Raw genomic sequence first — 13,734 nt, 5'->3', positions numbered from 1 at the left:
CATGGGTGCGGCGCTACGGGCGGGGGGCGCTGCTAGCAAAGGCGGATATTGAGTCTGCTTTCAGGCTTTTGCCGGTTCATCCGGATAGTTTTCACTTGCTTGGGTGCACATGGAATGGCGCGTTCTACGTGGATCGCTGCCTTCCAATGGGATGTTCTATCTCATGCGCCTTTTTCGAGAAATTCAGTTCATTTCTCGAATGGGTGGTCAGAGACGTGTCGGGGATCCAATCGGTAATCCATTACCTGGACGATTTCCTTTGTGTTGGCCCAGCGGGTTCCAACGTTTGTGCGGTCCTATTAGGGACTTTGCAGCACATAGCAGACCGTTTCGGCGTCCCGTTAGCACCGGAAAAGACGGAGGGCCCTACGTCCACCATTGTCTTTCTGGGTATTGAGATAGACTCCATGGGGATGGAGTGTCGGCTACCGGTGGACAAGCTGGAAAATCTCAAGGCGGAAGTACGTGGGACCATTGGCAAGCGTAAGGTGCAATTGCGGCAGCTGCAATCATTATTGGGCAAGCTGAATTTTGCTTGCCGAATAATGCCAATGGGCAGGGCGTTCTGCCGACGGTTGTCGGCAGCGACCGCAGGGGTCACCGCCCCCACTCACTTTGTGACGCTCAATAAGGAGCACAGAGAGGACTTAGAGGTATGGCACGAGTTCTTAGACTCCTTTAACGGGCGGGCCTTGTGGATGTCGGGTCCCATCAGTAATTGGGATCTCGAACTATTTACTGATGCGGCAGGTTCTACGGGCTATGGGGCAATTTTCCAAAGAACTTGGAGCGCCGCCCGTTGGCCCACAACTTGGGTGGAGGCAGGGTTCTTGAAGAACCTGGTCCTGCTGGAATTGTTTCCAATTGTGGTGGCAATGGAAATATGGGGAGAGTCTTTTAGGAATTTGAAGGTGCGCCTGAACTGTGACAACCTAGGCGTGGTTCAGGTGATTAATCGTTTGTCGGCCAAGTCTTTGCCAGTGGTCAGGTTGCTGAGGCATTTAGTGTTGCGCTGTTTGAAAATGAATGTTTTCATCTACGCTGTACACTTACCTGGAGTGGACAACACCGTAGCTGATGCACTGTCTCGTTTTCAGTGGGACAAGTTTCGGGAACTGGCACCAGATGCGGAGCAGCAGGGGGTTACCTGCCCGGACTGGATATGGACCGTTGCCTTGGGAGCGCGGCCAGGTGAATCCAAAACTCCGTGAGTAAGGTCACTTGGGACGCTTACTCTAAGGTATGGCAAGAATGGTTGGCATGCTTAAAAAGTTTAAACATCGACCCTGTGAGCCGGGAGATACCTCAGGCGATGCTATACTTTCTCAATTTAGGTTTCGAGCGGGGCATCTCGGCAGCCGCCATCGATAAAAAAATGGCGGGTTTGGCCTTTCTCTTTAAGTTGCAGGGGCTGCGAGACCATACAAAGGATTTTTGGGTTAGGCAGGCTTTGAAGGGTTACAGAAAAGGTCATAAGAGCAGGGATGGGCGACGACCTGTGTCGTTTGAAATGTTACACGGGCTATTTAGTCAGATAGAAGGCATTTGTAATTCTAGTTTTGAAAGCGCACTTTTTTGAGCGGCTTTTGCTTTAGCGTTCTTTGGGGCGCTACGGGTGGGAGAACTGGTCAGCCCGTCCAAACGTGCAAATGGAGGACTGCAATGGGATGATTTGGTTTGTACACAGGAATCAGTTAGGATTTACATAAAACGGTCAAAAACAGATCAGGCAGGGAAGGGAGTACAACTGGAGGTGTTCCGGATCGCGGGATCACAGATTTGTCCGGTAGCAGCGGTAAAGAAATTTAGTGATTTGCGCCCGCGTTGCCCGGGTTCATTTCTGATACATGCGGACAGATCCTCTTTGTCAAAATTCCAGTTTGTTGCCGTGTTCAAAAGGTGTTTATCGGCAGCTGGGTATGACCCCATTAGATACTCGTCCCATTCCTTTCGTATTGGGGCTGCTACTGAAGCGGCCAGGGCGGGCCTGGGTTCTGAGGCAGTTAAGCGTATTGGCAGGTGGGACTCAGATAGGTTTAAGCTTTACATCCGCCCACATTTATTATAGGCTTGTTAAAAAAAAAAGGGGGGGGTGTTTCTTCTTGAATTTTGGGGGGTCCGGGTAAAGTTTTGGTGATTTATTGTTGTGTTCTGTTAACCTTACTTTACAGGTGACTCGGTGGCCCTCGTTTGGATATTGGGCCACTCATTCGTGTTCTGGGGTGCCAAGCGGGCCAACGTTCGGCCGAATGGTAGGCAGCTGGGTATCCCAAGGCAGGAAGCACGGGTAAGGTGGATAGGGTTGTCAGGGATGATGTGGAACCGGGTAAGGTCAGAGGTCCACAAGTTTGCTCGGTGGGACAGGGCCCCGGATGTCTTAGTTTTACATGCGGGGGGCAATGACATGGGGGTCAGGTCTATGAGAGACCTCATACGTGACATAAAATGTGATGTCTTACGTTTACAGGCGGCTTTCCCTGGGATGGTGATAGTATGGTCGGACATGGTGGGTAGGAGGTCATGGCGCTGGGCTTTGTCCGATAAAAAGGTTGATAGGGCCCGTGTGAAGGTAAATAAGGAGGTCAGCAAATTTGTTATGAGGAATGGGGGAGTGACCATACGACATAGGGAGTTGGAGGTGGATACCTGGAGGTACCTTAGAAGTGATGGGGTGCATCTTAATGAGGTGGGCACTGATCTTTGGGCGCTTGGTTTGCAGGAGGGGGTACAGCGAGCTTTGAGGGTGTGGAGGTGCTCGCAAGGGTAAGGTTTTACCCCTTGTGAGCGGTGGCAGTGGTTTGGGTCTGTGAGGAGGAGGAGATTGATGGTATGGAGAGTTTACACGGTTGGTACCCATATATAATATGGGCTGTTTAGAGTTTACACGGTTGGTACCCATATATAATATGGGCTGTTTTATGTACCTTCCGGTTACGAGGGGTTAACCAGGAAGGGGAAAAGTTTGGTCACTGAGAAGGTTGGGTACTGTCTCACAGTCTGGGGTTAGCGACTGGAGGCCTTAAAAAGTTTAAGAGTTCCTATGCAGTGACCTGTGGGTGGATTCCCCTCCTAGACTCCAATAATTCCGTGAAGTTATTATAAAAAGTTATTTAAAAGTTATTTATAAAAAATGTTATTTATTGGTTTTATATTTTATTAATAAAAGGCCGACAAGGCCATTTACTCCAACACCTTGTCGCGTCATTTGTGGGAAGTATTAGAGGTTAATGGTTAATGGGTAGCTTCTAGGACTGAAGTTAGTCCTTCACAGGTCATGCATGAAGGTAAAAACAACTTCAGCCTTTACAACCACTTTAAGGGCATCACCCAGGCAGCTTATTTAGAGTTTGTTCATTTTTTTTTTTTAAATTGCTACTCTCCACCAAACGTAAGTTTAGAAAACATGTTTTTGCTTTTGGTACATTTTCCCCAGCCCCCCCCCCATGTTTAACAATCTCTTGCCTATTACCTTAGAAGTAGGGTGCAGATATGGCATCCATACTTTACTCATGTTCTGCAAATCTGCCTTGAACAGAACCCAGGCACCTTCAGTTTATCCCTAGTTACAGAAGCCCCATTCAATTACCCCTCATTAGCCTCATTATGCTATGTTTTTTTTTTTTCTTAAAAAAAAATAGAAAATGAAAAATACACAACTAAAACACCACACCAAGAAAAAAAAAGGAAAAAACACACAGAACACAAAATAAAGTAAATAAACTACCATAAGTCAGAGCCAGGCCAACGCCCAGGCAAACAGGGTGGCCACCCACCAGCTGTAACAGAGAAGTGAGAAAAGGGGCAGAGGGAGGGTAATTAACATGGTATTTTAAATGTGAAAAAAATTTGCTAATGTCATGATCTCATGAAATGCTGTACTTTTCTGAATTACCAGGTAAACCCTGAAAAAGAAGTCTACTGGACCCATGTTAGCTCAGATGCCTGTAGGTTTGCTCTAATGTGGAAATACGGTGGAATTTACATGGATGCTGATGTCATCTCACTTCATCCAATACCCCAGGACCATTTTCTAGCAGCCCAGGATTTCACAACTACTAGCAGTAGTGTTTTTGGCCTCTCCTCACATTACCAGTTGGCGTGGCGGTTTATGGAGAACTTTGTTGAGAACTACAGGGGAGAAATATGGGGACACCAAGGGCCGGGGGTTTTCACTCGTGTTGTGAAGAAATTCTGTGGCATGCCGGTATTTACCTCTACGGATGATGTCATGTGTGGAAACATCAGTTATTTTCATCCTCAACGTTTCTACCCCATCTCGTATCCAGCATGGAGAAGGTACTTTGCAGTCTGGCAGAATTTGCCAACATTTAATGATTCCTATGCCTTACATCTTTGGAATTTCATGAATAAAGAAGGTAAATCCATGGTAACTGGAAGCAACACATTGGTGGAACATCTCTACCAGAAACAGTGCCCTATTACTTATGGATATATCTTGACAAATGAGAAAACTCACCTGTAACTTAAATTGAGGGTATTTGGCTCATTTAAAATGTAACTCAATTTTTGTTAATAAAAAGAAAATCCCCTCTGGATGATCAATGTACATTGCAGGGATTTTAACAAACTTTATTGCATATTCCTCCTGTTTTCTTCTGTTTCTGTGTTTCACCATGTCCCTTGTAGACATATTCAGAATGAAAGGGTCTGGTTCATTGTAAATGAACTTACCCTATTCTGAGAAAAACTGCAGTGTCTGCATCTCTTTAGAATGATTTAACCCTTGGGGAGTATTTGCCAAAAATAACATTCCTATTGCAGGAGGTCCCTAAAAATTACTTATAATGCAGACTTCTGGGAAAATCTGTGAGCCAATCACACAAGCAGGAAATTACATTTCTTGGAGCAATTTGTATACCAACAGTGTACAAAACACACCCATAAATGTAATTTCTTGTGTGATTGGCTCACTGATTTACAGAACACCTCCAAGTAGCCATATTGCACTTAATTTTACAGACAATTATAACAGCTGCAGAGTGAAAATGAAAGGTAATTTTAATAGCAATAAATTAATGGGAGGGGAGAGGTAAAGCTAGAGAGATGAGAATTATTTGATAGTGGCTTCAAAAACAAAGGTCCACATTTAATCCATTATCTCTTGCATCAAGCAGAATTAACATTTGCAGTTCAAAGGTTTTCTTTTTCTAAGTATTCCTAAAATCTCCCTTATGAACCAAAATATTCATGTCTTCAATAGAATGGCCTAGTTGTGAGAAATTATGCCCCACAGATGTGCAAAAATCATCTCACTTCTCTTTATTTATAATGTGTGTATATATTCATTCTTTTTTGTCTTTTTTGTCCTGTTTCATCCTGGTTGCACTTGTTTGATTGAATGAGGTACACCCCATAAATGGAGGTGCAAATGCATGATCCTGTAATAATGAAGGTGAAACTTTTTATTGTATATTCTCATACTTCCCAACCATCCCAGATTCCGCAGGACCGTCCCGAGATTTTAAGTAAGTCCCGGTGCCCCACAGATCTGGGCTGGAGTGCTGGAATCCAGAGTTCCAGTTCCAGTTCCCGTAACAAGTTCCAGTACTGGGCTCCATTTTGTGGTGGTATCCTCAAAGTGGGAATCTCTGCCCCCCCCCCAATCTTCAATACTGTCATTGGTTGCTAGGACTGCCAACATCCTAGCAACCAATCACACAATTTGCAGACCACCTCCCAGCTTCGACCACTGCCTCTGGCTTCCTATCTCTTAGCAGCATCCACCTTTGAAGAGGAGCCATGAAGTAGCTTCAAAAAGTGAAAGGACAGTGAAGGACAGAGACAGCACAGTGAGAGAAGCACAGGGACCGGAGCCATCCTCTACACTGCCTATGCAAGCCCAGCCAGTGATTTAGTTAGTATCATTACCTCCTTATACCATCCACTACCCTTCCTATTCCATCTCCCCTTTAACCCCTCCACCAGCATCACTCCCGCTCCAACCCAACTATCAGCCAGATGGTCTGCCAATCGCTCTTCTGCTAGCTTCCACTGCCAGCAACACTCCATCCAAGCCAGGCAGCGTGCTACTCCCTCTCCTGCTTGATGCCTCCCTGCCTGTCATTTCAATTAAATCCATCACTCTTCTATCTGCCACTGCTCCCAGCCATTTCTGCAGTCTCTCCCGCTGTCACCACTGTTTGATGCCTACATGCCTGTCATTCCAATTACATGCTTCATTTTTGCACTCGCACACTTTGCCACCTGCACTCATTTCCCTACCATGCAGTAAACCTACATAGCCGACAGTATTGAATCCCCTTACCAGCTGTTACAACTGCCTCCCAGAATCTTCCCTCTTCCCCCTCCGTGGCTCCTCTTCCCCCCCACAGGCTCTTCCAGCATCCTCTTTCATTCCCGCTCACCAGTCAACATTGAAATCCATCCTCTAGCCCAGTCCTCACCTCCCACTAGCCTGAAGCATTGTTTTCAGTGATCCTTTCCAGCCACCAACCAATTTTCCCACAACCCTCCCACCCTCTTCCACCCTCTCCCCAGAGACTTCAATACCTTCCAGTTAAAACGCCCGCCCCGCCCCAACTTAAGCTTTTCCTATCCCTACCCCACCTCCACTTACCATTTCCCCATACCTACCCCCAACTCACACCCTAGCCCAACCCCCACCATCCACCTATAACTCCCTAACACCCCCAGCCCACTTACCTATTCTGCATCAGAAAAATGACATGGAGGTACACTGATGGGGGGGCACAGTGACAGGGAGAGCAGGGTGGAAGAGAGAGTCTGTGCTAAAAATGGAGGTTGAGGGGACTTGTGCTTGAAGAGGGGGAGAGAGATTTGGTTGGATAGAGGGATTGGAGGAAAGGAGGATTCATGCTGGGGGAATTTGGGGAGGGGGACTTTTACTGGAAAGGGGGGGTGTCATGAGGGAGGATTTGTGTGATGGAAGAGGAATTATTTTGTGAGGAGGAATTAAAGAGAAAGTGGATTTGTCCTGGGGAGAAATTGAAGGGCAAAAGGATTTGTTCTGGGAGGGGAACTAAGGTGGGTGGGGGTGGGGATTTGTGCTGAGATTGGGAAGAAGGGTGGCTTGTGCTGGGAGGGGGATTCGGGGTGGTGGAGGAAAATTTGTCCTGGGGAAGGGGACGAAGATTTGCTCTGGGAGGGGGGGTGATTAGGTGGGAGGATTTGTGATAGAACTGGGAAGAAGACTTTTGCAGGCATGGGGGATTTGAGGGAAAGAGGATTTATGCTGTGGAGGATGGGGGGAGAGTCTTTTACCCAAGATTGGAGAGAGGTTGTGGAAGGGAGGACTTGAGACACAGGATCTGTGCTAGAAGTGGGAAGAGAATTTTTGCTGGGAGGGAGATTTGGAGGCAGATTTGTCCTGGAGGGTTTTGAAGAGGGGGAAGAAGGATTTGTGTTGAGATGGAGGGGTGGCTTTGTGCTAAAAGCAGGAAGAGGATATGTGCTGGGAGGGGATTTGGGAGTGGATCATTTGTGCCAGGATGAAGAGTTGTGCTAGGAGAGGGCATTTGGGGGGTGGAAGATCTGTGCTGGGGGAAATAATTTGTGATAGAAGTGAAGAAAGGATTTACGCTGGGAGGAGGAGGATCTGCACTAAAATAGAGATTCAGGGGGCTGCTTGAAGGGGGGAGAGAATGTTTGCTGGGAAACAAAATTGGGGGGATTTGTTGTTCTGAGAAAGGGGATTGGTGAGGGAAAGAAGATTTGTTGCGGAGGGTTCAGAGAGGGGCAATTGGGTGGGAGAGGATTTTTACTAGAATGGGGAGTTGTGCTGGGACTGAGGATTTGGGGGGTGTCAGAGGATTTATTTTGAGAGGGATACTGGGGGTTAGAAGGATTATTTCTGTGAGGGGGAACCTTGTGTTAGGAGGGGGGATTTGCTTGTCAAGGATTTGTTCTGGGAGGGTAACATTGGATTTGTACTCGGGGGTGGGGTGAGTGTGCACATTAGTCTTTTGTTCTTATTTTTATTATTCTTTTTGAAAAGGAGGGAGTAAGATTTTTCCTTGAAAGGGTAAAGGGGAGGAGAGTATTGCTTGCGGAGGTGGGGGATTTTGCACTCGCTCTACCTCTACACTGTGCGTTACATACCTCTGCACTCTTTTTGTTTTGTACTCAGGACTCCTACTATGCATTACACACTCCTGCCCTTTGCATTCTGTGGATAACACTCCTGTCTCCTACATTATGTGCATTACATACTCCTGTCCCCTGCATTCTGTGGATAACACTCCTGTCCCCTGAATTATGTGTATTACATACTCCTGACCCCGGCATTCTGTGGATAACACTCCTGTCCTCTGCACTCTGTGTATTGCATACTCCTGACCCCTGCATTCTGTGGATAACACTCCTGTTCCCTGCACTCTGAATATTACATACTCCTGACTCCTATATTCTGTGGATAACACTCCTGTCCCCTGCATTCTGTGCATTGCACACTTCTGTCCCTTGCATTCTGAGTATTACATACTCCTACCCCCTGCATTCTGTGGATAACACACCTGTCCCCTGCATTCTGTGCATTATATACTCCTGCTTCTTGCATTCTGTGAATGACACTCCTTTCCCCTGCATTCTGTGCATTGCATACTCCTGTTCCCTGCATTTTTACCATTACATACTCCTGACCCCTGCATTATGTGCATCATATACATCTGTCCCCTGCATTCTGTGCATTACATACCCCTGTCCCTGCATTCTGTGCATTATATACTCCTGTCCCCTGCATTCTGTACATTACATACTCCTGTCCCCTGCATTCTGTGCATTATATACTCCTGTCCCCTTCATTCTGTGCATTACATACTCCTGTCCTCTGCATCCTGTGCATTATATACTCCTGTCCCCTGCATTCTGTGCATTAACACATACTATTGACCCCTGTATTTTGTGCATTATATACTCCTGTCCCCTGCATTCTGTGCATTAAATACTCCTGTCCCCTGCATTCTGTGCATTATGTACTCCTGTCCCCTTCATTCTGTGTATTACTTAATCCTGCCCCCTGCTTTCTGTGCATTTCATTCTCCTGACTCTCTGCATTCTGTGAATAATACGCCTGTCCCCTGCATTCTGTGCATTACATACTCCTTAACTCCTGCATTTTGTGGATAACAATCCTGTTCCCTGCATTCTGTGCATTATGTACTCCTGGACCCTGCATTCTGTGCATTACAGACTCCTGGACCCTGCTCTCTCTGTGTCATGTACTCCTAAACCCAGCACTGACTACAGCCCTCTGGGTACTAACACGCAGCAAAACCCATCTCCACCATCAGGAGCTCTGGTGAATACCAGTTAGTGCTTAGACACCAAACCTCAGATCAACCAACGTCATCTGCCAGGGAGACCTGCTTGAACACTTATCCAGTTGGTTGGTGGGACTTCTCTATGGCTAAATAGCTACTGGTCTCCAAGCCTGATCCCTGACCGTGACAAAGGCTGTTCCAGGAACAGTAGGGACAGATGGTCTATGATCAGTGAAACTTTTGCGTTCTTGGCATGCATCCCAATTAAGTTTCTGAGAACAAGGAAACCTTGGGGGACATTGTCCCCAACTCATGCTCTCCACAGGAGAGGGGACTCAACAGTTTTTGCTCACATGGCAGGCCCAATTGCAAGTTCTTACTCCCCTAACAGCCTCTATAGAGTTCCTCATCCATCGAAAATGGCACTATATGTATCTACTAATTGGTGGAAGATTTCAGCCATCCATAGAACAGGATCTAAGTTACACACTACTGAGAAGAAAGGGGCCAGAAAGCTTAACACGCTTCTTACAACGAACTACCTTATTTAACTGATTGCCCTTTAACATTTTTACCTATTGTAACTTGATTTATTTTTAGTGCTGTTTATAAATTTGGCATAACCTTTTTCTTCAATAAAACTTTTGAAAACAAAATTGATTTTTCATTTTGGTTCGACACTTGTAGGTTGTGTAATACGTTAATTTATTTTTTCTTTAAATGCTAAAAGACGAGCTCTTTCTGCAGTTTTTGTCTCGATGTCCCTTTTCAAAGGGCTAAAACCAGATTATTGCTCTTTGCTCTTGCTGAACTACTCATTTTTAAAAAAAAAATAGGTTTTATTTGATTTTCAACACAATCAACAAGGAGCACATCCTGTATATAGGAAGCAGACTCCCTTATTGATTTATTTATTATTGGTACTTATATATGACCAACGATCATCAAGGGTTACATCATTACATCTGAGGTAAAAGCATTCCAATAGAATGCATTAAGGTGAAAAAATAAATGACAGTAGTTCCGCGTTTAGGAATATAGAACCTAGGAAAGGACTGCTGCCCCCTATACATGAAAATCACTGAGGTGAAATCCAAAACATAAAAGTTATTATAAGTAGGGGAATTGGCGCTGTCCAACTGTGTGTGTATAGGTGGTGATTCTTATAAATGAAAAAAGTGTTTGATCAACATGTATATCACAAATATTCATATCAAAAAATATTAATGTGCATATAACAGAGTGTTTAGCAAAAAACTGAAGTGTATCAAGTGTAAATAGTCCACCTATACGGTGTAATACGGTAAAGTGCAACGTGCTGCTAAAGTGCGTGCAAAAATCCTATATTCAACAATTATATGTGTATAGAGAAAATACCTATATCTTGAAAAATGGCAGAAAAAAACAAAATCCAATATATAAACAATAATGGTAATCAAAGCGAACAATTATTTAGGGAAACCAATGTGGAAAATAAAAAGTGAAAAAATAAAAAATAAATAAATAAAAATAGAAATAAAAAATAAAAAGCCCCAGCATGTGTGCATAAAAATTACAATTATGGCAATCAAAGCAACCAATGCAAACAATTAATTAGAAAGAAGATGTGAAAAAATATAAAATGTAAATTCCCAGCATATGTGCATAAAAATCCAAACAGGAAAAATGTTGATGTGTAAAAAACAAGAATTTATGAAAAGTAAATGTCCACAAAAAAGTCCTAAAAAAGTGTCCTTCTGGTGAAGAAAAGCATAGTCACAGCATTCAACTGTTAATATCCCGTCCTTCCCTGCACCCCCACTTGTGTTTGCACTCACCGGACTGCCTAACCCCTGCAGGGGTAAAAGGCATATGCAGACAATCCTGCAATGGCGGAACCGGGAAGTAATCCTCCGTGCTTTATCCTGCTCTGGCGTAGTATTGTCCCCAATAAAAGGCATCCATATGAAGTGGAAAAAGAAAACACTATATAGACAAAATCCTCCTTGTTCAACTGAAAGTGCCACGTCCAGGGTTTTCTAATCTACTCTATTATTTGAATCGTTGTTCCAGGAGGGTGAGCTCCGGAGAACTCTTCTTTAGTTTTGGGAGTAGAGCTTCATGGTACCCAGCTGCGGATAGTGACTGTTTCAGTTAGCCCTGAACTTTGTTTAAGATTTTCTATGGTTTTCAACTGCTGAGGTCTTAGATTGCTCTGCTCTTCCTCAAACTGTGCTCCAGACATTGCTGGTGAGAGAATTTACAGTATTGCTGTTCAAGCAATAGGTGTCCTCAGCCTGCATTTTTTCTCAAGCGTTTTGGCAGAAAAGATGGGGTTAACGAAGCCAACCAGGATTACATTCAAAACAGTACTATCAATGATCTTAGCAATCAGAGAGGCAGAGATGACATGATATAGTTTAACAGCTAAAGCAGTAAAAGTTTAACTTAACTTAGCTGTCCACGCATCCATGCTGACAAGTGTTATGCACAGGCAGAGCTATTAATGTTAAAGGGGTTGTAAACCCTTGTGGTTTCTATGCATTAAGGTGAAAAATCTTCTCTAGTGCAGCACACCCCCAGAGCCCCCCTTTTACTTACCTGAACCTGATCGTTCCATTGTCAGGTCCTCATTGGATAGATTGATAGCAGGGCAGCCATTGGCTCCTGCTGCTGTCAATCAAATCCAGTGACATGGGAGCCGGGCCGAGTCCTGCTGTCTGTGTCAATGGACACAGCAGCAGGTCTCGGGAGTGCGCCCGCATGGGTGTCCCCTTGGAATGCAGGTCTCCAAGGGGCACTCGATGTGGGAAGGAGCCAGGAGCGCAGCTGGGGGACCCCAGAAGAGGAACATCGGGGCTACTCTGTGCAAAACCCTTGCACAGAAGAGGTAAGTATAACATATTTGTTATTTAAAGAAAAAACTAACCTTTACAAACCCTTTAATAGCAATAAAAGAGGCAAAGAAGGGTGATAATAGATTAGCAGTTTAAACAGTGGAGAACGCCATCCCAGCCATATACATGTGCTCATTCAGATTGTAATTTTGGCTTTCTGCTCATCGAAGCCACCTTAGGAAAATGTCATTGCCTGCTTCCTGCCTTCCTGCGATCCTCTCTCACTCCTCCAGCCCCTGCCCCTACTTGTCAGTGTGTCCCTCCTCTCGGCCAGCTTCATAGACATCACCGCTTACTGCTTTCCTTTTCCTGCAGCTGCACTATGTGACAGGGAGAAATTGGTAGGATGTTTGGCCCCACAACAATGTCTGGGCCTGGGGCAGCTGCCCATTTTGCCCTGCCTTAAAGATGGCCCTGGGTGCAGTTTACCCCCCCCTTCTGTAGGTAGTGCTGTGATGCTGGCTGTTGTACAGAGGGAGTAGAGGATTGTTCCTCTGCAGATTCCGTATATATTTCACCAGAGGAGCAGTGGTCTGATTGGACACTGCAACACTGGGTGACTTTGTGGCCATCTTTAATAGAGGCAATGCTAATAGATAGCAATGCTCCAATGTATTTGGCACATATTTTGTGCGTGGCTAGAGTAGGAAAGAACCACGCATGTCAGGGACAGTGGATTGGCCCTAGGGAAAGGTTCCTGTTCAAGGAGGGACAGATTTGGGACACCAATGTCAACTTTGCTATCTTCTGTGCTGTGCTGTGTCATAGGACTTGCAGCAGTCCCCTAAGTGCCGCTTGCACTGCTACTCTGCCTATCAGCTACCCCCCACGCAGAAGCTGCTCCATAATGTAATCTATGCCAAACTGACGACCTTTATGTTGAAATTCTGCCAGTGTCACTGTGTTCTTTGATAACCATACTATTTGGACAATGTTAAATGATTTGCCACAGTCCCTGCAGACACATTACTAGTGCTGGTGATTGACGATTTTTACTCCGCTTGATATCTGTTTCCCTGCAACTCAAGGAACTGTGAGCCATTCCTCTAATTTGGGTACCAACCAACTGGCCCCACTCATAGACTCAACACAGATGACAGCTTCCTGGTGGGTTTGCTCAAGTGGTTTTGGACTAGGATCAGAACATGCCTGAGCGCATTCCTAATTGCTAATGTAAAAGTGCTACCAAAAGAAGATGAAAATTCAGAAGCAAGCCTTAAAATGATTGCAGAAAAGAATCTGTTTCTAGAGCAGCCTTTCTCAACCTTTATACCTCAGAGGAACTCTTAAAATAATCTTCACATCCTAGAGGAACCCCTACTAAAATTAAATAATTGGGGTCAGATGGAAGGATGACCCTTATAGTGGTGGTCACAATACCACCCTTATAGACACATAAAAAATGATCAGTGGTGTCATGCTGCTAGCTCTGCCAAGTGGCATTGGACTTGGAATCATGCAAGCACCATCAGATGGGAATCAGCTCAGCCACAGCTTAAGAATCCCCTAGTAACCTTATAAGGAACCCTTGTTTTCCATGGAACCCTGGTTGGGAATGGCTGTTCTAGAGGAATGCATGACACAGATGTAGCTGGGAT

General features: G+C 45.1%; 1 protein-coding gene across 3 annotated transcripts in view; it reads left to right on the top strand.

Annotated features, from left to right (window-relative positions):
- Positions 1 to 7,046, top strand: part of LOC141139092 (alpha-1,4-N-acetylglucosaminyltransferase-like) — a 34,914-nt gene extending 27,868 nt beyond the window's left edge. Inside the window, exons 2-3 of one of the 3 annotated variants that reach the window (XM_073624903.1) lie at positions 2,172 to 2,287; positions 3,896 to 7,031. In XM_073624903.1, the coding sequence (XP_073481004.1) occupies positions 2,172 to 2,287; positions 3,896 to 4,483 (704 nt within the window). In that variant the 3' untranslated portion in view covers positions 4,484 to 7,031. Of the gene's footprint in view, positions 1 to 1,097; positions 2,134 to 2,171; positions 2,288 to 3,895 lie in introns of those variants that run through there. The other 2 variants (XR_012243711.1, XM_073624904.1) reach the window with 2 other exon arrangements.
- Positions 7,047 to 13,734: the final 6,688 nt, after the last annotated feature.

Source organism: Aquarana catesbeiana, linkage group LG04 (genome assembly GCF_042186555.1).
Source record: "Aquarana catesbeiana isolate 2022-GZ linkage group LG04, ASM4218655v1, whole genome shotgun sequence".
Classification (NCBI taxonomy): Eukaryota; Metazoa; Chordata; class Amphibia; order Anura; family Ranidae; genus Aquarana; species Aquarana catesbeiana.
This window is presented reverse-complemented; position numbering and strand designations above follow the sequence as displayed.